Source organism: Strigops habroptila, chromosome 1 (genome assembly GCF_004027225.2).
Source record: "Strigops habroptila isolate Jane chromosome 1, bStrHab1.2.pri, whole genome shotgun sequence".
NCBI lineage: Eukaryota > Metazoa > Chordata > Aves > Psittaciformes > Psittacidae > Strigops > Strigops habroptila.
Genome location: NC_044277.2, coordinates 105,249,134 through 105,275,647, shown reverse-complemented (window position 1 = coordinate 105,275,647; position 26,514 = coordinate 105,249,134). Strand labels below are relative to the sequence as shown.

Here is a 26,514-nt window from a genome sequence, read left to right as displayed (position 1 = left end):
GGGAAACCAATGAAGCCTAGAAGAAAGTCGTTTACAAGCGAATAAAAACAGTTTTCCTGATGAAATTAGAAGTAATGCATCGAACTCCTTGCCACTGGATGTAACAGAAGACATTCTCGTCCTGCTGGATATTAGAATAGATGCTCAAAAGATGAGATACTTAACAAAGATAACTCGAACATCCAGGAGGACTAAGATAAAGGTGGTTTGGAGGTTTTGTTTTGGATTTGTTTATTTGTTTGTTTTATGCATTCACTTAATCCCAGAATAATAAAAATTATTGGGGATTTTGCTGTTCGCTTTATGCAGCTCAGGATGTCACCTGAAACTTTCAGCATAAGATATAACCTCATTAGCCTCTGGTATCAATACACCACAAACGCATGCAGGCTGAGAAGAAATCTCTGACCGTTTGCAACTTGTATTAGCACTGATTAGGTCAAACTCCTTGACATCCTTGTGTGACAGAACTAATATTGGAGGAAAAATACTAGATTGATTGGACCACAAACCTGAGACAGTAGGAGATCTTTAAGTCAAAGATTAAGTATTCATCCAGTAAGATAAATTTACACAGTAAGGTAAATGTTCAAACTAATAACAAAATAAACTTAATCCACTTAAAACATAGAAGAGCCTTAACAATGTTGATTGTTTTAAGGAGGAGTAATTTAAAATGTTTTTGCAGCTGCTTAAGGGCTTCTGAAGTAATCTTCTCTATCAAACTGAACCAGAGTGGTATTCAGTAATTATGCTGCAGTAATTAAAATTCTGGTACTTTTAAATGGATTAATTTATGCACCTTTTCAGGAATCTAATGAAAATAATCTCTGTAAGGCCACTGCAAAAGTCACAGTGACCAATTATTCTGAGCAGACAAATACTACACCTCCTTTAATGGTTGTTCAACCCACCTTCCTTCCAGCCAAAGAGGTGAGTGAAGCTCCTGTTTCTTCACAGACCAAGACAAAATAAAATCATACGCATTAATCTGCATTATTACTGCTTCTATTTATTTTCCAACTGTAGAGTGGCAGCCTAAGTTTAAGTTCTTTTTACCCCATCATTTCTAACATGTATAGCATGTCAATTGAATGAGTGACATCACTCAAGTTTAGCATCTCCAAGCATAAAGTTAATGCCTGGATGCTTATTACTTTAAATTATTAGCACATTGTAGAAGTGTGAATGTTTCCCTCACATTAGAAGGCAGCCCTCCGCACTGTGAGGCCACCCACAGGATTTAACTGTGAGAGAGTAGTCAGTATGGAAAAGTTGGCCCACTTAACATGGAGAGTTTGGTCAACAAGAACTGGCCTTCATGTATAGACAAGCACAGTGTTGCCTTGATGCTGTTTTAAATTCCAAATCAGTCCAAACTTCCTTCAAGGCTGAAAAAAACCAGTCACAAAATGGAAGGCTCAGTGAGCTTGAGGATATACATACAAATCAACATGCTACTCTCTCCTCATCCAACATAAGGTACTTCATTGTTTTCTGTTTTAAAATGTTAAAGCCTTCTTTTATTTTTTTTCTCCCCATGTAGAAATCTGCTCTTTTGCTGGCAAACCAGTTTACCTGAGGGCATATTCTGCAGAATAAATAACAGATTCATTTTATAATTCTGTGCATCCCCCAAAAATGCTCGTACTTGCTTTGCAGAATCAGTAAAAAATATCTGTGTAAAGGTAATTATCCATGGACTTCACTGTTGTAGATGTTGAACAAATGCACAGAAAAGGCACTTCGTACCCCAATAGCATATCATTTTAATAGACAGAGAAGTGCTTTTGTTCCCATTCTACATGTGAAAAAATGAGAGACAGGGACACCAAAGACAAGACTTAGTTGCCCAAACATAGGCATTTAGAGCCACTTTAAGCCCCTTCATGTATCTAAAACAGCTGGCAGATATGACAGAGGACATATGGGAAACTCTGCTCTCATAGAGTAGCATCTAGAGACCACATACTTCTAATACTACTTAGCTGAGGTACTCTAGGAACCTATGTTTAAACAGGAAAATCCTATTTTAAATGCCACACAGGAAGACTGGCAAAGCCATGAGTCCAACTTGGGTAGCTTGAGCTCTATTCCAATCCATCAACTATAAAATGACTTTTACTGTAATTATTTTACATCAGATAGACTATTATAAGCTTGCGAAAACTGTGAGAGAAGAGATTCAAAATGTGCATTGTCCTGCCATCAACTGCATGTCCATAACTGTCTGTTTATTGGCAGAGTCATGGTCAGCTTCAACATGATACACTTGAACTCATACTTCTTTTTTCAAAGGCAGACCTATGGCTACTACAAAATCCCTTTTACCAAACAATAAAGAAAAAGAGTTCCTGTATGTATCTTGCTCTGTCCATCTGCCATTGTACATTGCCAGCATTGGTGGGATTCAATACTGTGCAGGACTCCATGGCCTTTTGTAGATGGCATGATCTAGTCTGCCTTAGACAGATGCCAAGTAGAGCCAGCAGAGAAATGCAGGTACCAGTGAAGACATAAAGGAGAATAAAATCTGCCTCACTTCAGGGATTATTTTCCGGCAGCTTTTATGGTGTGCTGGGTGCTCCCAAGTCCAAACAAAGTCAATGAATGCAATTCATGTAAGTTAGGTGTCTACCACCTCCATTGAGTACAAACGGCCAACATCAGATGCCTTCATCCACTCAAGCTGCAGACCATTAGCTCTGAAGGTAATAACAGCACAAACATGAATTTAAAAGACTATCAGTAGATTAATATGGGAATAAAAAAAATAAAAAACACAGTAAAAAGATGAAAACAATCTGTAAGAAGAGACCATCCTCCCTCCCAGCCCTACTGATAAGCCAGACTCTGTCTTCCTCGTACACATGCTTTAAAGTCTCCAAAAGCCCTCTCCTCCTGCTGCAGGGTGGCACAGACTCAAAAGGACCGTAGCATTTGTTTAATGACTATTGCCTCAGTGTTGTTGCTCATAGTCCTAACCACATCCAGGTCCTTGGGCTCTCTTACCTAAACCCCAATCACATCAAATCTCTTAGGCAACAGCCACCCATTTCACCATGTAAATCCTATCAGAATACATGGGAGCAAATTAAATTAATAATTTTAGGTAAATACAGACTTCTGTAAAGTTATGCAGTCCTTGAATGGTACAGAACCACATCACTTTGGTATATAATTGGGGAATCAACTGCCTGAAATAAATCTACATGCAATTTAAAGTTCCTACCTCTTGTCAGCTACCTCTTGAATCAAGAGTGCACGTGAACTTTTGTATTGAGTTTACATGGCAACTTTTTGGTAGCAGCAAGTGAAAGAGGGATGCAGGAGTGCCTTCTGTGAGAAGACACCAGGAGCTGACCCCGTATCACACAGTGCCAGTTCTAGACAGCTCCAAGACGGACCTACTGCTGGTCAAAGCTGAGCCCACCAGTGACTTTGGTAGTGCCTCTGTTACAATATATTTATAAAAGGGTAAAAACGCTGTGCAGCATGTGCGAGAGAGGAGTGAGAAAATTTGAGAGGAACAGCTCTGCAGACACCAAGGTCAGTGCAGAGGAAGGGAGGAGATGCTCCAGGTGCTGGAGCAGAGATTCCGCTGCAGCTTGTGGTGCAGACATGGTGAGGCAGGCTGTCCCCTGCAGCACAAGGACCATGGTGGAGCAGGTATCCACCTGCAGCCTGGGGAGGACCCCACAGCAGAGCAGGGGGATGCCCGAAGGAGGCTGTGACTCCGTGGGAAGCCCACGCTGGAGCAGGCTCCTGGCAGGATCTGTGGCCCCATGGACAGAGGAGCCTGCGCTGAGGCAGGTTTGCTGCAAGACTGGTGACTCCGTGGAAAGGACCCACACAGGAGCAGTCTGTTCCTGAAGGACTGCACCCCGTGGAAGGGACCCACGCTGGAGCAGTTCATGAAAAACTATAGCCTATGGGAAGGACCCACACTGGAGCAGTTCATGAAGGACTGTCTCCCAGGGAAGGGACCCCATGCTGGAGCAGGGCAAGAGTGTGAGGTGGATGGAGCAGCAGAGATGAAGCATTACGAACTAACTGCAATCCCCATCCCTGTCCCCCAGTGCCACGTGTGGAGATGAGGTAGAGAAATGGAGAGTGAAGCTGAGCCTGAGAAGAAGGAAAGGTAAGGGAAAGGAAAGGCATTTTTAGTTTAGTTTTATTTCCCACTATCCCAATCTATTACAATTAATTGGCAATAAATTAAATTAATTTCCCCAAGCTAAGTCTGTTTTGCCCATGAAGGTAATTACTAAATGGTCCTTCATAGTATTTTCTCCCCCAGCCCCCTTGAGGAGGCGGTGTGACAGAGCAGCTTGGTGGGCATCTGGTACCAACCAAGGTCAACCCACCACAACTGTCCCACAGTTTAACCAAGCATGTAGCATGCTTTTCAAACTTTTCAGTGTAAGATACTTCCTTAAAATTTCTTAATTTTATCTTCTTTAAGATAATCTTAATTCTTAATCTTCTATTCTATTTTTTTCTGGGTGTCAATGATAGGAATGTTCTGTGCTGAACTGTCTATTAACTATCTACATATTTATATGATTTTACATACCACATTGGCCTGAAAGCCTCAAGAAAATATTCATATTTAACTTCCCAATATGTCGAGGAAGTAGAAAAGTATTACCTCTTTATTTACTTGCAAAGTAACTGGTTGAGGTCTGTAACAGAGTCACAGCACATAACTGGGGTTTGAAAATGTCATATCACAAACACAAAGAGTTTTGAGCTTGATCAAGCTCTTCCTGGAAATGCACTCACAGAAAGACCTGTCCATTCTTCCCTCCATTTCTAGTGCTCTCTAATTCCACCCAAGTATTTTGGACATAGCCCTGCTCAAGCCAGGCTTTTTTTCCTACTGACATATGAGACCTGGAAGCTGAGGACCATGAAAATGAAAAACTGCAAAGAAAGAAAGATTCCCTGCTGTTTTACCCAAGTTAAAACTTGCCCTTGTTACACAAAATCAGCATGCCCATCCTTGCCCATGCAGCATCTTGAAACAGAATGATAATTGTGTTTTCATTTTGGAATATGAAGGAAATCTGACGAGCACACTACCGGGAAAGGTTTTGTCATTTTCCAGTTATCATACATCAACTGTGGCAGAAAAATGTGTGATCTATTCAAAATCAGTTCTAAAGCTTGTTGATGATTGGCTATGCATTATTTAATGAATATTCTGCCAATTTCTCCTTTAAACCTCATAAAATACAAACTTTTATGTTCAAATAGCTTTCATTAACGCATTGTCGTGAGTGTTGTTCTTAATGCATATGACATGATTACACCAACTCTTCTCAGTTCTTCAAAAAGGGTAATAAAACCATAAACTGCTCAACAGTGAGTTTACATAATAAGAGCTATTATTTTAATTAGGCTTTTCTTGTTGCCATTTAAATATAGCTCTATACCAGGAGAGAAACAAGATGTAAGACAAAAAGCTAAAAAATATTTTCATTCTCTTCATCAAATGGTTCATGTTGACAATTTAGGAAGGAGACAGATAACAGATAAAAGATGGAAGAGTGAGATAATGAATTTTTTAATCAACTCTTTTTTCTTTACAAAACCAAAATGTCATTATTAAACCCAGTGATGAACCAATGAAATTCTTCCATACAGTCAACACATCGGAGAGAATCACATCTTGATAAATTATTGACAGAAAAGGCTACAGTTTCTGGTTTTTATACCAGGGTTTATCTTTGCTTTAATTCAAAGTAAGAAGCTAACTCCTGACCAAGCCAAGGATTTAGAAGACATAGAAAATAGATAAAGCTTACTTTAGTTCAGCTTTCCCCTGCCCGGAGACGGGCAAAGGTGGCATTTAGACCAAAATGAGGTCTATATCAGTTTTAAAACGATTCTGCAGGAAGGCTTTCAGGACAGAGAAGCCGAAAGCACCCCAGGGGGCCACTAAAACTGGTAGTACAGATTAATGCATGTAAGAATAGTGCTGATCCATAAACACCTCAAAAACAGTATTTATGACTTCTCTTTGGAGATGGAAGGCTTGTTTGCAACTGATATAGTAGTGTAAGATATTAACTGCATGGAAATCAATACAATGAAAGGAAATGTAATTGATTCTGAAAAGGAAAACTGTCAGAGTTACTGTAAAAGGCAAATGAAAAATCTGCCGCCTTCACTGGCTTTGATTGCATATCCAGGAAGGGAAGTGCAGAAGAGTCACCATGTGTAAATTGTGCAAATCTCCTGATTTGAGCTCTGTATCTTGGAAATTGCTAATATCCCTTGTAAAACAAATATTTAAGAACTTAATTTTGCTTACATTGCACATGATCAACTAAGAGACTAAGTCAGAGAGAATGGAAAAGCATTCCTCCATGTCTTCACATGAAGAAATATTTTCCATTTCTACGAACAATGTCTAGGCCCCACTTAAGAGCTCCTGATAAAGGATGTGGCTCTCCAGGTCTTGGGTGGGATTCTCTCTGTGGCTGGGAGACATGATCACCTTGCCTGTAGGGGGTGGAGTAAGTGAAAGAACAGTGGGAGAAAAAGTCAGAAGACTCTACAACATCAGAGGCGTCAAAAAGGATGCTGAAGGACCTTAGAGGCCCTGCACAAAAGGAGGAGCAGGCAGAGTCTGAGTTGATTTGGGCTAGTAAATGCTGGAAGGCAAAGGCTGGAAGCTGGTGACGTCAAACACCATGAGGAAGAGGCCCCAGCTCAGGAGAAGCCAAGCACACCAGCCCATGGGGTAAAGCTTTCATACTTTTCCTGGGAAACTGTCATAGCCAGGTGAAAAATACAGATCTGCTGCAAGTGATATTTATCTATTAAGCATTTTCTATAAAACCTACATATTGCAATACATTGTTAGTAACAGTTAAGTTTTTTCTAAGATTATCATTTTTACTAAATCACATTTGTGATGTATCTACAGTATTCAGTAAAGTCTGGAGACCTTTTCTCCAAGAAATGTCAAAGCTCCCTTTTGAAAGCAGAAGAGTATGTAAGATCCTGTGGGTTTTAAGGTTTTTAGATACAATCCAAAAGTGGCAAAACCAATACTCTAGATAAAGTCCCATATAAGGGACTATAGGAGTAAGGACTGAATTCTATGATCTGGAGATACATTCCCATACTTTTTTCGTTTTGAATTCATCACAGAAGAGATTTTTTTTGATTCTCCAGCTTAAGTCCTTAAGAGCATTAATATTCTTCTCAGGTTTCTACAAGCTTCTTTACATTTTTGACATTGCATCATTAGAAACACTGTGCATTTCCATTTGTATTCTGTGAGCAGGCTAGTCCACAACACATATGGATTCTAATCACACCTATAATCTGCCAGAGTCCAGAGAAATAAGCAATTATCATGATTGTGGAGATTTTAAAAAATACGTTTCAAGAAAAATACACTGTCCTATTTTCTGCTTTTCAGGGAAGAAAAAAGGTTTCTTTCACCTCAACAAAGAGAACCATGCCTGCTCAGATTTCCTTGCCCTGGATTCTAATGGGGTTATTTTAATTTATAACTGCCTTGTTATATTAAAGAATGTATCGGTAAATGTACCATTTAGTATGGACTCTGATTCTGCTTTTGAGTTCTGCTTGATGGATTATCTTGTATTCTGTAACCTAATATCGCTGATGGTTATGTAGGGCATCACTATAAATTAGATTATTTAATGTGAGATGATACAGTGTTTCATTTTAAATATTTTACTGTGCTATAGAATGAATATCTGGCTAAGGACAGTACAGATATTACTTGTCAGCATAAAGAAACTGGGATTCAGGGTTCCTTCAGGTACACATCTGACCTTGGAAAGTGAGCTAGACAGTGTAATATTCCTATTTAATACAATGTTTAGCAATAGAAATTATAAACATCTATTCCAGCAGCTGAAGAGTAGAGCTTACAGAACGGTTCCTGAAGCTTTCTCATGGCTCTGATGAATGGCAGTTTCTGGGGAAGGAGAGATCACCACCACCATAACACAAGTGAGCTACTCCACAGTCCCTTAGATGGTACTGCTTAGTCCTGCTTGTGGCAGCCTAATATCTTTCACTCGATTGTACTCTTACCAATGAATGTTGCTATATAAATTAAAAGGTAACTATTTTCAGGGCACAAAATAGCAGCTTTCCAGGAAAAACACATTTCAGAAGCACTTATTTCAATGGACATCATCTACCAACCATGGTTTTGTAAAATGCCAGAAACTCTTATGCACAGACCTAAAGTAGATATCTAGCTGTTAGAACTCTGAAATGAAAAATACCTTTAACAAAAGAAAGAGACATGTTCAATATGCATAAAGCACAATTGAAATTAAAGAGGTATAAACATTTTAGATCTCTGTAATACGAGAGAATTATTTTCAGTGGAACTGACTCTATGCTAGAGTTGCACCGTTAGGAATTTTGCACTACTATTATGAAGTCACAGAGGAAGCCTATGGCAGTGTTTTACCTCCAGGGGCGATGCCATAAACACTTAATCATCCTATGTCTTATATTTGGATGTAAGAGCAGTAACTTCTTTTCTGATTTATTGGTAAAACTTCTCTGGCAAAGAACCAATTTAATTTTTTTCCACTGAGATCTTTCACACCCACAAAAAGAGCAACATCTTATTTACAATAAAATCACATATATCTTCTTTCCGTAGCATTTATTGTAACATCTTCAATTACCTTAAATATCTTGCTCTTTTACCACTGATGAAAATGCAGTACCAAGAATGCTGAGATGAGAAGGGACACAACCATTCTCAGCAGAACTCGTAACACTGACTCTGTCAAAGCTTCGCTTTGGTTTTTGAGGACTGAATACATCAAGCCCACTGATGCCAAAGGAAATTGCAAGGATGTGCAAAAAGTAAAAATAGGACAAATAGGACACTATTGCCACTGTAATCAAAGAGATCAAAGAGCAGAGCATTCAAAGGAAAAATGCACTTTTGCAGTGGAATTCTTTGATTAAAAGTGGGGGGGAAAGAGGGAGGGGAGGAGGAGAGGAAGGGGAACCCCCAACCAGAGTAACTTGTCTACATATTCAGTGTACATGTAATATATTCTACTGGGACTTTTACTGGAAATTTACTTACATTTTACATTTTTTCCCCTAAAAAACCCAAAACCAAAACCCCAAAAAACACCAAACCAAACCAAATCATATTCTGACACTAGATAAGGGGATGAAGAAGGGGAGACAGCAGATCATTATTCTGAAATTCTTGTTTTTCCAGAATGCAGGGACCATGTAAAAAGCTGTCTGAATATCCCTCGCCATGCTTAAGCAGGGCTTATATAAGCATTAGGAAAGGGAGGGGGGAATGGGAGAGGGCTTTTCTTCCTTGCAACTAGCAAGCTAACCAAGCCAGAATAACTACACACAGCAGACCACAGCTAAGTATTGATACAGGTGTTGTTGCAAAAAAATAGATGGCGAGAGAACAGCAGCTTGAAAATAATGATGTAAAAATCTATGAAATAATGGTGGACAAATAGACATACAGCAGTTATACACACAGCAGTTCAAAAGTCCTGCTGGATTAGGAACAACAGCGGATGATTCAGTACCTCCTGTGGAAATGGTTCTCCTCACTTCATATCTGCAGCCCTTCTACCTGGAACTATGCTGGCATGACAGACACAAATTCAGGCAAGGAAAAACCTGCTAATTAGAGGAGTTACTCCAGTTTAGTTCCAGGTGTCATCACTTCACCAGCTTTTTTGCATCTAGATATCCTAGATATCCTAGTTGGGAAGACATTGTGCTACAGTGTTTGACCCCAGTTCATACTGAAGTTCTAGCATGTCTGGTACGGCAGCACTCAATGGTGGTGTGACTTCATTCAGCATTATAATTATCTACTCCCAAGCTGTATAACAAAATGGTTTGCACATTTAATTGGTTTTGTCTAACATTTCCACGTATACAGTAGTCCTATTAACGAGTATCATAGCTTCATTACTGCATATCACATTTTGCTATTTGTTGTGTACCATAAAATAACATCAGCACATCAATAACTTAAATAACACAAATGTAAACTCATTTTCTGCTTGTTATAATTATGATTTTAGCCTGCAAACACTGTTGTTGATAACATCAAATGAGATGGATAGGTTCAGGCCTGGTGCAGCAGGCTCTATCATTCAAATGTTTTAATATTTCTCTTACTTGTATTACACTTTTAAAACAGTAATAGGTATGACAATAAGCTGTTTACCAGTCTTAGCATTCACTGTTTGAGGACATCTGTAAAACTCTAACACGGCAGGGGCTGAAAGACTTGCTCCTCCTTTTTTCTTTCCTGGCATTTGCATTTCACTGAAATAGAGATTTCTTAATGCAACTTCTGCACCTGCTGTGAAACATAACTTCTATTACTTTAGAACCAATTATACACTTGATTGTTGCATAATCTACAAGAATAAAAGCTAGTTCCTGCTCTGAAAGAGTTGACACTGGAAAAGGTTTATTGACTATGAACGCTGGAGAAACCCATTTTAACCATTCTGTGGGGTTGCAGTAAGTTCAAGGGCATACAAAACTTCCAGCAACTATAATCTCTTCCTGTATTTTTTTTTTTTTTAACTTTAAAGAAACAGTGAAAACAGTGAAGAACTGGCTGGCCAGGAAAACCTCAAAAAAAAGTTTCTTTTTGCTGAAGAATAAATACTATGATCTATGAGAAAGATTTTCTTGAATTATATCTGCTGCTGCCAAAGTTGTGCAGAACTGCTTCCCCAGCATCTCATGTGTCACCATTATCATTAATATCTGTCAGGGCTGCTACAGATTCTGATTTAAAAAAATAAAAAGGAAAATAGCAGCACAGCATTAGTTCTCCTGCTTTTGAAATTGGAGTTTAACAGCTCCTGTGAAATGTACTTCAGTGTTGCCAATGCAGGAAAATATTGACTGCACATTATTACAGCGGGCCTACTGCTTGCTCCTTCTTTTTGACAATAGGTCCCTATTGTCACATACATGTACATACCTGGCTTGTATTTCCTTAAAGCAAATATTTTGAACCTGAATGTGCTTATTTTGGGATGACTTAGATTAAAGCCTTCTGAAATCTTCAGGTTTTTTGGATTCCTTAAGCACCTCAGCTACAAATATGCACTAGACTGCCTCTTGCTCCTGAAGCAGTCACTGACTTCAGCCATGCTGCCAAGCAAATCAGCAAAGAAAACAGCTTCACATGTTCATGCTGTATTTTTGCTTGTTTTTGTGGGTTTGTTTGTTTGTTTTTAATAAATAAATAGAGGGGTCCAAGCTTGTCAGCCACACAGGTTTTATGAAAACTGAGTTCACGGTCAGTGACTACTGAACTTTGCATAGATATCACTGGGGGAAATGCACCACAGAAACCTTGAGCCCTCTGCATGTGGGCAGAACCTCACTCTAAAAGATGCAACATGATGAAGCTGATAAAATATTCCAGTAAGATCAATTAGCAGAAGCTTTTTATTTGTGGCAGAATTGAAATTTCAAAAGTGGGTAGCTGTTGAGTCAGAGATCAGAAAAAGAGAAGAAACCTAAGGAGTGAAGATTTTAACAAGAGATAAACATACAGAGAACAGGGCAAAGGTACAGCCTAAGACATTTCAGTCCTGTCATGTCATCCACATACCCATATTTCTAGAAAGTATCACACAAACTAAGGATAATACAGCCTATTCACTGAAAACCATCAAGCATCATGCTGGAGGCCAGTGGGCTGATATTAAGGGGGACTTTGGGCTGTTGGGTTCACCATGAAAATGGTAGATTGTGTTCAGAGACATTTTGCATAGTCATTTACACCCACAAATAGTGAATGTATCACACTGCTATTCCAATTTAACAGTATTTTTCACTCATTCTATAAAGGCATAAATGATGGCTTTTGCAGGGCAAGTGAGAGGAGTGAGCCTTTTAATAACAGCCACATTTGGGAATTCTGTTCCCTCTTGCACTGAAGTTAATGGCTGTCTATTGACTCAGGAGCTTATACTGGAAAAGGCCCAATTCTTCCAACAGCTTTGGAAGACTTAATTTGTTAAGACTTTGGCTGAGCTCTGAGAAAGCATTCTTCCAAGCTCTGAAGCATTCTTCCAAGATGCCAGAAGCAAGGGCTTTTTTGCATTCTGATCTTCTGACATACATTTTCTCAGATCCAATATCTGCCATTATTTATACAGTCTGTTGGCATGTGTGGCATTCTACAGGCTAGTAAGAAGTCAAGAACCATGCTCTGAGGAGTTCGTCGTCTAAAAATTGGCATATAATTTAATGAGTAAGGACAAAAGAAAACAAGATAAATAGAAAATTGCTCCTGGGAAAGTTCCACTGTTTATTTTTAATCGCAAAGAATGCAGATCATTCAGGCTGCTTTTGTTTCAGATTTGTTTCTTCTTTTTTGAATGATTAGACATGCAAGAAAGAAAGGGGTCATACACTGCAACCAAAAGTTCCCCTAGGAAGGATGAAATAGAAGCTACAAAGGGAATAATAAATTTCAGAACCAAACCCTCTTACTCTCCTGCCCTGCCTCTCCTTTGTGTTCCCAAAGAACAAACCAGGAGATTTCAAGGGGAAAGCTTTTTATTCCCTGAAAACTGAGATATCTTCAAGGTGATGCAAAACTCACTCACCCACCTTTTGCTCCTAACTTTCCTGGGAGATGCAGCATGAAGTCAGGTTGCAGACTGTTCACAGAGGGGTGCTACTCTGAGTAGCACTGGGGCTGGCACGTGCTCAGGTACCTTAGCACAGTTGTAGGACCACCCTCAAATATCCTACCATGTGTTTGGTCCTGTAACCACTCAGAACCAGGGGAGTTGACATTTACTTCCCAGCATGTTACTCATTTCCATCTCACTTCATATTTTTTCTCTCCTTCTCCTTCAACACAACCCATCCTACATTTAGCAGACACATTCACATGACCAAGTTTAAATAGACTTTAATTTTGCTCTGCCTTTGCACTTGATGTTGTCCCCGCAGAAGGAGACAAGAATTTCAATGGCAATTCTATTCTGAGTAACTAACTCAGTCTTGAAACACACAGAACAATGAGCATTGTATATTTTCTCTATCACATTTATAATGCTTGTAGATTTTTTTAAAAAACCCAACTTTTTTCTTTTCCCTGGCAATTGTCTGCTGATTATTAGCTATAGATTATATTGATGCCATGTAAAAGCCTGCTTATTTTATAAATAACTGCTATAATTTTATTTTAAGGTAAATGACTGGCAAGGGAAATAGCAAAAAGGCACATTTGTTAGAGATATGCAAGATAATGCTTAAACCACCATTGAGGTTCTTCTCACCCATCCTGATTCCAGATCCAAGTGCAGGGAATACAGCTGAATCCAACAGATTCACATATTTGGAAGCCAACCCACCCCCTTCTTCCTCCTCCCCCACAAACCAGAAACAAAAGAAACATACAGAACAAATACACTGTTGCAAGATATTTCCAAGATTTATATGGAATTCAGTAGTAACAGGAATATTTGAAGGTACTTACTTAAAAAAAATCTGCCATGCGACCCAGAGAAGGGACATGTGCTAAACTTGATGTCTTACAGAAGTCTTAGGGAATTAAGTTTTCAATGTATATTTCTTAATAAAAATTGGTGGTGAATGATATCAATTATTTCAGCATTAAAGGATAAAACTGGGACTAAAGAAGACTTTCATTCTGGGCTGTATATACTGTCCTGTTGTATATATAATTAAACCATTTTGAAAATAATATTTTTCCTTTCTGTATAGTTATGTTACTTCGGTAGAGAAGGCAACAGATGAAGTAAACTGGTCATCTTGACTTTGGTATTAAAACAAAGTTAAATCTTATTTCCAAGGTAGAAGTTAAGTATACCCATTCAGCTTGGTAAAACTAACATGAATGTGAATCAATAACATTCTGTGACTCCAGGTGCTGAAAGCACGCAAGTTCACAGAAAAGCTACATTGAAGAAAGGAAGATTCACTTGTGAAATGGGGAAAATCACTGACACGACTCAATATTAGCTTTCAATTAGTAGATGTAGCTTTTGCTATACAGTGTGAAGCTCATTTCATTAGACTTCAAATAGAAAGAGCTAGTGAACACTAAATAAAAAATTGCTGGTCTGCTTTTGATTTCTTCGCTAGGTCCTAGAGGTATTCTCCAGTTTTAATCATGATGTGTTATCAACCGATTGTACATTATCATCAGTTGGCATGATGATGAGGTCTCATTGGTCTACACCAACAAATGTAAGAGAGTTTGGTCATGATTAGACCCCAATCTCTGTGAATTGGTACAAACTGCTCGGCAATGATGTGCTGGGCAGCAGACTAAGGAATTTGAAATGGCACATGTTAGACGATGAAAGTGGGGCACGTATATGCGTGCAATGAAAAAAATGAGCTCCTCAGAAGTCATTTTGCATAGAGGTAAAGGCTGCTGCATCTCGACTCCCATCAGATTTGAGGCCAATGACTCTGTCAAACCTGATTTTCCTGATGGAGCAGAAGAGACACTTTCCTGTTCCTGTATCTGTTATGTTTCTCCCCTGCCTGATTTGCAGTCTGGCAATTATAATGTCTGCTATTGCTGTTTTTAAATCACAAAATTTGAAAACAATCTAGTTAAAGACAGAGACAAAAAAATCCCCAAGAGAGGACTGGGGACAGGAGGCATATGCCAGATTTTCTCAGATAACAAGCTTTTATAGCTCATTTCTTGGTATAAAAATTCCATATCAAAAAAGAAGTTGCTACTTTTTCTTTTCTTGATACGGTAAAAAAAGAGTGTTTGGAATATTTGATTTGTACCAGGAAATGAAGCCAGGGGACCTGGCCAGGACATACATGCTCTAGGAACCGGGCACATCCAAGATGGCACTACCTGAGGGACAAAACACTGGAGATTCCAGGATTTTTGCTGTATGCAAGGTTCCATAAAACACAATGAATCCCTGACAAGTGGCTGTATTTAAAAAAAAAACAAAAAAAAAGAAAGAAAACTCTGAAATTTTTCCAGAATACACTTCTGTCTATTTTGCAAACAACTACAGGGCAAATTCAGGGCAACTTCATTCTAGAGAGATGCATTCTCCAAACAGGGAAGCTAATATTAACATATCCCTACTGCCAAGTTTTCAAGTCTGAAAACGTCCTTCTGAAGCAATGATATGCTAACTAAATCATACTGCCTATTATGTCTATAATCTGTCCTGTGTCCAACACGGGGAGAAGCAGGTGCATCCTCTCAAAGAGCTTTCATAAAGTGTTCTTTCTGTGCATTTTTAGACACAATTACTTTGCAGTAAATGCATATATTTGGGAATTTTATAATTAAATTACATGATAAAACAATCCCCATAACAAAACTAACCACACAGGTTTCAAAAAACTAGTCAATAAAGAATTATTCTTTCTGTACTTCCAAACAACAGCAGCATGGTCTCTAAAATCATTTGCATGCTTGTTCTTTCTCTTACCAGCTGTTGCCCTTTTGGACCCCAACCAGCATACTGAAGCTTTGCATTGCTGACCTCAGGGGGATACAAATTCTGGGGATCCCTGCAAAAAGAGAAAAGCAAGATTTCAGCTTCAGAAATGTCCTTATTTAAGCTGGTGCAACCCTGCTTTGGAAATCCACCATGACCTCGTGAGGTGTCTTTCAGCTGAAATAATCTAATATTTAGAGCCAGGTTTCAGTAGATTTTTACTGTAAGGTAAGCACTATACCACTTGCAAGCATTGGGAAGATCAAGTATTCAAATGACAATTTCTGTTTCTTATATGAAGTTAAACATATCAGTTCCACTGCTGACTTGCCTAAGCCTCAAGAATTAGTCAAGGGATGACAAAGTAATTGTATTTATCAACACTTATGATGTCCACAAAGGATAAACAATAATTATATTTTGAATCATACTGCCACAAGAAGAATAAATTTCATCTTCTTCACCCCAAGGCTTTTCTGCCTAATAATTTTCCATTGAACATGATAGCAGAAAAGTTTAGCAACTGCATAACAACTCTATGTAGCCTAGCTTCGAAGGGAAAAGCTCCTATTAACACCAAATACCTCATTTTTTTTGAAAATAAAATCAAAGCACTTTTCTTCTTCTTTCATCCATTACCTCCATTTTGTAGCAGAACATCAGTGAGACATAGCAAATGCAATATAGAAAAAGGAGGGGTTTTTTGGTAAATGTCAAAGCAGCATAATGTCATTTTATCACAGCACAGACAGCATTGCCTTGACTGTATTTATACTCAGCACAAATAATTACATTATATATTCTGAAGTCACATTGCTACCACTCTATGTATAGTAATATTCTACAAACAAGAACAGCAATAAAGCCTGTGTACAGTATGCCTCATTAGCAGATCTCAAACTGCTTTAAAAAGGGTATTACCATCACTGGTCTACAGATAGGAATAACAAGGCAATTTCAGGTCAACAGCACCTAAAACCAGCGAAAAGAACCAAAGCCTTCCTAGCCTTTAAGAAAAAGTCCTCTTCTTGTACAGACTTTATTTCTTCATTAAACGCAATATTTTCCAGACCATATTTTCAAAACAGAACGAAACTGAATGCAATAATTAGACACTAACTGAATTCTCTTTATTGCCTCTTTTGTGACCTGGTGCTGTACCACTGTTACACTCTGGCTCTGCCCTTTCAGACAAGAACTCCCTTGGCTGCACATTCCCACTGCACTGTTGTAGCTTCCCTCTTCCATAAATCCTGCAGTTGGTATAGCAACTTCTGCTCTCCTGCTGGAAGGTGTGTTATCAGTGGTTATAAATGATAATCCGTAATGTCTGCGAGGCCTCTTGGAAGAGGTCAGCAGAGCTGATTAAATTGCTCAAGATGACAGGTTTGATGTAGATGGGATCCATTAGGAATGTGAGAGCGAAGAGTGGCTTGTTGACGCACTGACCCTTTAAGTCTCAGTGTACTGCAGGGTGCCCAGATAGCCTTTGGCTCTATAGCCAAAGTGTCATCCACAACTGTTGCTGGTGGAGTAAAATTTTATCCTTTCTTCTCATGTTTTTTAATCAGAAGGTGTCATTGTGGGTAGCCTAAAGTAATTTTTGAAAGGTATGGATAAGAGAACACATAATTCTCATACTGAACTCATGCTAACAGCAGCGACAAAATTTCCATTCCAGTAAGAAGAATAACCATACATACAACTTCTTGTGGATCTTTTCATACTTGTCTGCATTAGCTACTTAAGTTTCAAGTCATCTATTTCTGTTAAGACTCATTCTCTTTGGTTAGCTATCTTGATCATCTTAACAGAGAGTATCCGTTGAGTGCAGAAGGAGAGAGAAAAACAGTGAATTAAGAAAAACCTCCTATGGAAGAAAAAAAACCCAAAACAGTTCTTCACTATTTGTCAGACAATCTAGTTCTTATGGTTTTTCTTACCCATGGTGAGGAGAGGAGCAAGGTATTACAGATAGAAGGGGAAATATCATCCCTAAATAGATTATACAAACTGTGAGAATTCAAACCTGTAACACTTCAGGTGGAGCTAAGGGACAGATACAGCAATTGCAGCCAATAACTCAGACCAGAGCCCAGACAAGTCCTGTCAGTTCTGCTCACTGCATCACCTTTTAGAAGAGGAAAACTCTAACACAATGAAAAATGCTGCATAAACCAGCTTTGGTAGCTGATAAGGCAGAAGGAAAAGCACTCCGCATGACCTATCGGCAAAGAGCTCTGCTACAGACAAAAAAGCAAAGTCATCTTCTCTTTTCTTTTTTTTTGCATCACTGAGGAAAACCAGAATTGCATCTCTTGAGTTCCTTCATAAGTTCTTCAGAATGGCTGGAAAACTTCCTTTTGTAGCAAAATCTTGTTTGTTTGCCTTGACGCCTTTTGATAAATATGTGGATGAAAGGCCTGACTGATGGAATTGCATGCTGTCTGGAGGTGCCTGATTTACAAACCCAGTTATCATAAACCACCTCTACATTCAGCACATAACAGCATGCATGTCCAGGTTGTGATGTAGGGCACTGGACATAGGTGGTAGCCAGGCATCCATCCTCATGCTATGAGTTATTCTTTTCTACCACAGGCTACAAAAGCAGTCTAAGATCTTATTTTCCCCCCACAAACTTTCCTAGGAGATGGACATTTTCCCCTTGGTAGATTTTGGCTTATTCCTCATCTCTTCCCTAGAATTGCAACATTCACTCCCTCACCCGCAGGAAACATCAGAATCATTTGCAAGGGGTTTGAGACATTCCTCCTTGCCAAGCCTGATCTAGCAGGCTTCAGAGAAACTGCAGGAATGATCTGGAAATGGGCTGTGTTAGCAGTGACCAAGGGAGACTGGTTCACTTGTGAACCTCACTATGAAAGACCAGATACCCACACACTTACTTGAACCACATTAGGTGCATGGACTGTGGTGGAATACACATGGAATCCCTCCCTGGCATCCCCAAAAGTGAAACTCACTTAAGGGATTCAGAGCAAATGCACACCTACATGGCATTTTCCATTGCCCATTTTCCAAGCACTGCATAAATGGGATCTCATGCAGGTCAGCTCTTCCTGTGAGGTATGTTATTGCTGATAAGCTACGGTCTTCCTTAGCTACACCCTTGTTTTTCCTCCAAATAGCCTGCTTAAAATTTTCCTGTATTTTTTTTCTTGAATCAATCAATATCATGGGTCATCTCAGCCTCTCTAAAGAGCCAGTGCTCCTCACAGACCCTCATAATTAGGGCTTTTTTGGATCTGAGCCTTCCCCTTGTGAGCTCATTTGTGTAGGATGCTGGCTTGGATATGGGCTATTCTGAAAGCAGTCGGTATAACTCCTGTTAGTGGTTTGGGTAAAGAATTAGGCTCATTGCACCCTCACACCGTTTTCATAATGTCCTTAGGGAAAAGAACCTCAATCTTCATTTCCCACCAAAGAAATGGCAAGGCCTTATTAAAGGATTGCCATTATTTTTTTCATCTCTTAGAATAACTGATTCTAAAGCTCATGAAAGAATGGAATAATAATGTTATTTTAGGCCAAACAGAAGATGGAGCAAATCTTCCTTGTTAAGATGACATTGTCTGCACCATAGACTATTAAATTGCTCCAGACATGGGCAGATTTCAGCACAGTATTCAAAAAACAATATTGAACTAGTAAATTGTAAATTTGCTCATTTAGATGAAACTTTCTGCCAAAAATTCTCCCTTCAAAATTTCCAAATAAGGAAAATTCCTGAGTGCAATTAGTGTGCTGTCTGCCAAATAATTTTTGCTTGTAATTGAGCTCAGAACATATATGTAGAATAAAATAAACTGATCAATCATATCAGGTTGCCTGGTTTTGACCTTAATGAATACTGTGATTAATGAGGAACTAATTTTAAAGAGATTATATTGTTTTTGCTGAAATTTTTACATCAATGTGTTCCATTTTCTGATATTTTCTCCTATTCTAAAGAAGACCAATTTCCCTCAGAGACTTCATGGCAGAGAGTCTCCAGATGACCACAAACAAGACAAACTGTTCTATATAAAGTTCTTCAAAAGCATCTTAAAAAACAACAAAAATTTTCCACTGTAGTTGAGGGAGAGGCTCCTTTCACTTCAAGAAAAAATGTTTTGCAATGACTGAAAAAGTCTGAAACTGAAAAAAAGCAAAAAAGCAGTTGAAGTCTGGAGTATGTTACAGGCTGTTCTTCTAGGGTCTATTTTAATAACTATTTTGATTTTAAATACAGAACAGTAGAATCTGTAGAGAAATTCTTTGCACATGCTGCCAATGTGAGCAAAAATGCAACAATCTGCACCAAAGGCTGCTCTACACAGGTCCATCCTCTAAACAAATAACTAAACTATGTATATGAACTGGAGTGCATTCTCAAGAACAACTCTGGAACTCCTTGCTTAACTGTGCCATAATTTTGGAAAATATAGAAAATACATCAAGATTTCAGTAGAATATGCAAATAAGTTGAAGAAATACAGACAGTTAAAAAAAAGTGTGGGGAGCAAATATCCCCTCTTGTTATGTGCATCAAACCAGCACTGAATATTTTGAAAGACAACAGCCCTAAGCACATCAGCTCACAGTACTTCAAGAACTGTTCATGGTTAACTGTAAAAAACTATCTATCTATCTATCTATCTATCTATCTATCTATCTATCTATCTAAACTATCTGTCTCAGCACCAGAACTTGGTGTCTTCACATCTAATAGCATAAAATCAGAAAGCAGGTTAGACAGATTTCTTCTTCCTTAGAAAGAAGGAAAGGAAAATGAGATATAAACCATCATTAGAGAAGAAACCTAGAAGGGTTATAAAAAACTGGAAACTTCATAATATTTAAGAAGTTTGATGCATTATGAGAAAAAAATGCACTTTTAGAAATAAAAAGAAATAAAGAAAGAAATAAAAGCATGTAAAACATATGTGTTCATAAAGGTACAAAGAACCATAGACAAGGACTAGAAGAAAGAGGGAAAGATTTCCAAGAAATGAGAATGCCATTTTTTGAGAAGCAAAAAGGCATTCTTAAACAATTAAATGACTTGTTTACTTCAGTATTCACCAAGGAGAAGAGGAGACAGGTGCCATTAAGAAAATTGCTTCCCAGGAGATACTCAGCCCTGCGGAGACTCGTAGTGAGATAGAATAAAATATAATACAAATGCGAATCAAAGACTTGCCAGAACAGGTATTCGAGAAAGCAGACTATCAGAAGATGCAACTAGAAGAATTCTCCTGGAATTGTAATAAAAGTGCTTAAATAGATGGGGAAGGCTCTCCCATTCATCTAGACTCATCTGCTATTCACTGTTTAATGCACATCTGCACACATACATATATTCTCCTTACAGCACTTTTCACAGAACAAAAGTAGAAAGAGGTAATGAAAGCAATTTGAATTTATTAATTACAACTACAGATACACATCAGATCATTCAGTTGTTCTTAAAAACCGCTGAGCTCACCAACCATCTTGTCCAAGATGAATTAATTCTTTGAATGTAAAACATAAAAGATAAAAAGCAAGGGAATCTAAAACATTTGTTCATAATTTGGCAATCCAGTCAGATTCAAGCCAACAATGTGAGTTCAGAGGTCTTTTTGATTGTAGTCTACCTGTGTCTGTAAAGCATCCATCAACATAATATTTGCTACTGTAAAATCTTGCACAATACTAATGCCACTTTAAAATCAATCACTTGTCAGAAAAGAAGCTACCAACTTCTGTTAGGGATTATGTGAAATGATGGCACAGGCTTGCCTTTCTAGAGAAGGTCTACAAAAACTGATTTTAAAATGCATCAGAGACTGGTACACAGCTAGGAGTCATGGTAATGCAGGCTGGAGGACTTCAATCCATTGATCCAAATCTCCAGGTTTCCCTGAGTAAGCAAACAGTGGAAATGGACCTTAGAAACTAGTGGCATTACTTTAAAAATGATGACATTATCGTATTTCTCATGTGACCCCTCTAAATCATAGATGACAGACTGAATTTTTATTGCATTTTTAAAAGAACTTTTGTTCCTGGAGTCATATTTTGTTCTCTAAAGAGACAATGAGAGGTGATAGCATTCAGGTGATAAACACAACTGCTTAAAAGTAATTTTCTTTCACTCATGCAATTTTCTCTTACTCTATAGAAAGTTTCTCAGCCAGCTCTGATCTCAGAGCTATACAAGGCATAAGGAAAGGCACTGGATTTCTCAGGATTTCAAGTCTCTTTATCTACAACAGAGGCATGGAAAAATGAAAATCTAAGTATTTGAATGCTATCAAGGATACTCAGAATTACAGCTAGCCAAAGATTTAAAATACCAGTAAAAAAAAAAAAAAATACAGGTTGAAGAGAAACAACCCAGTAAGCACTGAGACGTTTAAGGACAAACTAAAAGATCTCAACAATGACGAGCCCGGGATAAATGTACACAGTCCTTCAGAGCAACTCTATGAGTCTCCAGGAAAGGATGTTTGTGATGAAACCTTAGCATTTCCTATCCAGCTGACCTTGTCTGACTTCCAAACCATGATAAAAATACAGCAGCATGATGTGATGCCTGCAGAGAGCAATATGGGTTTATTAGTACATAAAATGAGATACAGCTGTGATCTTGTACTACCAGAGCCAGCAGAAGTGCCTCGTTACGATATGACTTCACTGGATGCTAGGTAACACTTTTAATTGGGGCAGGAGATTGATTCTTGGGTTTGTGCTCTAGACTCCTCTAACAGTTTGTGTTACTGGGTTTCAGACAAAACCAGAATGACTCAGTATTCTCCGCATCTTTTAAGAGTCTTTGAGCATATCTTATTTCTTCTCATATCAACAGGATAAGGAGATCTTGGAGTTTTGTGCGTAGGTTCTCAGGAATATTGAAACACACTATTCTTCTAAATAGCCTCTCCCCACACAGACCAGCTCCTCATCAGTTAAAATAAACGAGGCATACACTTAATAGAGCCATTATTCCAATTTCTTATTAACACTGATATGATCACTTTTAAGCAATACCACAACTAGCCTGATTTCAGATAAATTTTAAAAGTGGATTGGAAAATGCTGTCCTTATTTAAAGGACCAAAACACCACTCTAGCCCTACAGTTCTGCCTCATAACAGACATGTATAAACCTTACATGCGCAAGGGAAAATGCTCCCATTTGAAGTGGGGCGTAACTTTTGCCTTCACAACTCCACATACGAAAGGTCCTTTCACGCCTCTATCTCCTTCTCATGTATGACATGGAAAACAAGCTTTACTATTCCTGTCTTATCTCCTTAAATTTGTAATGGAGTATTCAATAAATGGAGGTTTAGGTTAAGGGGTGAAGAGACATCAGGGCTGTTGTGACACAGTCTGGGCTATTAGCCTGGGATTTTATCACCTTTGCCATAGACTTTCTCAGTGATTGCTGTAACAAGGAAAGCCCTTGGCTGTGGCATCCTTTCTCCACCCAATGGTCCTTTCTTGCATTTCCTGAATTTCACCATTTCCCTTCTTCCCCATATGTTCTGAACTTCCCAAGGGGGCAGGATGCCTATTTTAAACCCCATGGCAGTGAGGAAATGCCCATAATCTTGCAGGTTTTGGTCCTCAAAACTGGCTTTTTCCCAGGTTCCCACATGCAGTAACATGCAGCGCACATTCTTTGTGCTGTGTAATCAAACAATACTGCACTGAGAGTTTAAGTAGGCTGAAAGAGTTTATCACCCAACCATAGCAACAAATAATCAAGGCCCAGGCTGCAGGGTGTCTCCACAGCCCGACAGCAGCAGAGCAAAAGCAGCCCCCCTGAAGAAATGCATGGTTCTTGTTCCTATTTTAGTGGACCCCCTCCCAGAACCTTGAACGTTAGGACAAAAATACAAACAAAAATGTCCCCGTCCCCACTGTGAAAATCCACACACAGAACAACTTTATTTCTGGGAAGGTGATGCATAGAAACAGCAACTGTAGGGGCTGTGGTTAGTTGCCTGTTCAGTGCTCTGCACCATCAATTTATACATTCTCTTTCATCCACCTTTTTTCCCTTTTCTGGCAAGACTCTATGTACTAGTTCAACCTTGCTGAGTATAAATACAGAAGAAAATCCATGCCAACATGCCAAGTTTTGGTGGTGGTTAGCATTGGGATGTGTTTGTGCCCTGAGGTATGCTTTGGAGGCTGACTACAATCTGGGTACCGGAGGAGGTTCATTTGCACAGAGACACACAAACAATTCCAAATCCAGATAAGCTTCTCACCAATGAAGCACATTTTATTCAACAATATAATTTAATAGGAGCCCTGCCTCCATTTCAGGGTGCTCTCTCAGACAAACACTATGGGACAGTTTGCTTCAAACTCTTCTTTTCTTATTCTATTTTTATTTTTATAGCCGTAAGCTATTGAACTTTTCTGTAACATAAGGAGGTTGGTTCCTGGGCTTTTCTCTCCTAAAATGCTAGCATCTGCACCTAACTATTAATTACCAAGATCTTTTTTGGTTTTTCAGTCTCAGCAGTCATTGCTCTAATCCTTAATATCAAGTCCTCCCATCAGGGGACTATTCGTTGTTATTATCGCTATACATGGTTTCTAAGGTGTCCACCCACATCACAACTGATTCTGGAAGAGAGAAGCATGTGGTAAGAATTGCTTTGCCTACACAAGAAAGGAATATTTCACATAAAAACTGCTATACAGTGACCAACATGGGTGAGCAAATGGCAAGTCCCCTGGGGAAATGATACGTTGTTGAGCTGCTAAAGTGGATTTCCTCCCACCAGCACAGCTAAGAGTCCTGCCTGAACTGCCTTCTGAGGCTGAGCTGCTTTCAACCTGCCACTGCTTGGAAGTGAGTGATGCTCAAATAACAGCTTTGCTTAATAAAATGCTGGCTCACTCTTTTTAAAGAGGTACAAAATGTATTCCTAAGCAATAAGCTGGTATGTGATTTAACTGCTGTTCCAGTGACTTAAAGAGTGTTTAATTCAGATGATTAATTCAGATGATTATAAAGAGCAAGAAGTCCAACAGCTCCATCAAGGCTGGAGCCAAATGCCAGTAAACTCAACTGAAAGATCCCTATCCACTTCAGACGATTTAAGGTCAGGCTCCACAATCAAGCTGTCAAGTTTAACTATTTCGAGGGTCAGTTTTTTGTTGTTAAAATAAAACTGAAACAGCATGTCATATTATCAGGATGGTGCTATTTCAAGTCTGTCATAAAAGCCACCACACTATATACCAGAGGTGTCTTAATTAACTATATAAGCTATCTCAAAAAGACAATAAAAACTATGGAATGATAATTGTTAGAGGGAGGAGAAAAAAGTAGCAATAGCAGATTCTTCACAAACTGTAGAATACATATTTCTACTTATTTAACAAATTTCACATTGTTATTTGGTATTACATATCTTTTTTTATAAGGGTTTATTTCAACCTCCTTATAGCATTGTGGAGGGAAAATATTCAGCTCCTTTAAGTAAAATTTAATTAGCTGAAAACAGACTCTACTAATTACAGTACTTTTTCCTCTTAAGGTAAAATGTGGGCTCTAGTATAAGTTTATAAATGTTAAAAAGTTAAATTGTACAGCACTCCACAGTAATTATCACACATCGCTTCTGTCAGGTAAACAATATTTCTCTCCTTGCTCTGCAGAAGGGGACACTGAGGCACAAGAAGTTTCTTTAATGCAACAGAAAAAGGGCATAACAGGTCAGAACAAAATACAATAAAACAGCCCTGGTCAAATGGACATATGTCTGCAGCCAAGCCAGTTCTCTGAAGCTTAACCATGATTTTAAACAATGAAACACATTTTCCTTTTACTGTGAACATAGAAATTCGAGCATGTGGAAGGAAAACCTTGTTGTCTTTCAAAATATTTTATGATAGGGTATGCACAAATCTGATTAAGTTTTATTTAACTAACTTTACCTCTTTCCTGCCAGTAGCTTGTATAAAAGGAGACAGGAACATCAGCGAGAGCTCTGCAGAGAGATCTACAGACTTCACTTCGAAAATTTACCCACAGTGAAGCACAGGCTCAGTTCCTCCTCCTGTTATCACTTCTGTGGATCTCCAATGCATATTTTGCACTCACTCCACCCATGGGACTTCTCTTGAAGTCACTGGGAGTTCAGCATGGGGGATGTGTGCAGTATTATACAGACCCTTGGTAGTGTAGGCAGGAAGAGCTGAACTCAGCTCCGCAATTGCTCCTGCAATCTACTCACCATGTTCCTCTGATTACATGATATATATTTGGGAAAAAATATGGATTCTGTTTAGGAGTAACTGTATACAATTCCCTCCTTCCCATACACAAAATCAGTGAGGAATGGGAACAACTTTTTCACTGATCCCTACATTTAGGATCTCCCATTGACGTGCCCCAGCTGGATGTGCTAACACGGTGCTGAGAGCTTATACAAGGGGCTCAGCACTAATCCCTGCCACTTAGCTCTGCTTAGAGGGATACAGCTCATGCAGGACCGGATGAGTAGAAGAAGGTTTGAGGAAATACACGTTTATGCTGGGCTTTAATTTGGGGAATGCATACACAGCACAGAACTGTGAAAAAGTGTAACATTTTTGCTGGCCACAGCAAAAATTTAAAGGCTCCTTGGGTACTCATCCAAAATTAGCTCTTGCTTAGGACCTGCAGTGCCAGATTAAACTAGTGGTCCAGAAGCACACACTGGTGTGAAAAGACTTCAACACTACTGAGGGAAATCTTACAACAGGCTTAGGGGAACACTCTGGTCAGTCGTGGCCTGACCATAAAGCCCCTGAACTATTTTTATTAGTTCAGTGAAGGCTGTGAATGACCAAGATCATCCATATTGCGCTCAGTAGGAGCAACATTATTAAGACCCATAAAAGAGTAAAATGATTTTTGGTGGCTGGATTTCATAAGTAGGTTGTTGCCTATATTGTATTGCTAAATTTTTGTTTTCCAAAGTTAGGAAAATAATATTAGGAAATAATT

The 26,514-nt window shown here is 38.8% G+C and overlaps 1 protein-coding gene across 4 annotated transcripts in view; it reads right to left on the bottom strand.

Annotated features, from left to right (window-relative positions):
* Nucleotides 1–26,514, bottom strand: part of DPP6 (dipeptidyl peptidase like 6) — a 560,201-nt gene that overhangs the window by 90,549 nt on the left and 443,138 nt on the right. For all 4 annotated transcript variants that reach the window (XM_030488693.1, XM_030488709.1, XM_030488690.2 and 1 more), the window contains exon 7: nt 15,498–15,579. In XM_030488693.1, coding sequence (XP_030344553.1) covers nt 15,498–15,579 — 82 coding nt within the window. The remainder of the gene's footprint in view (nt 1–15,497; nt 15,580–26,514) is intronic.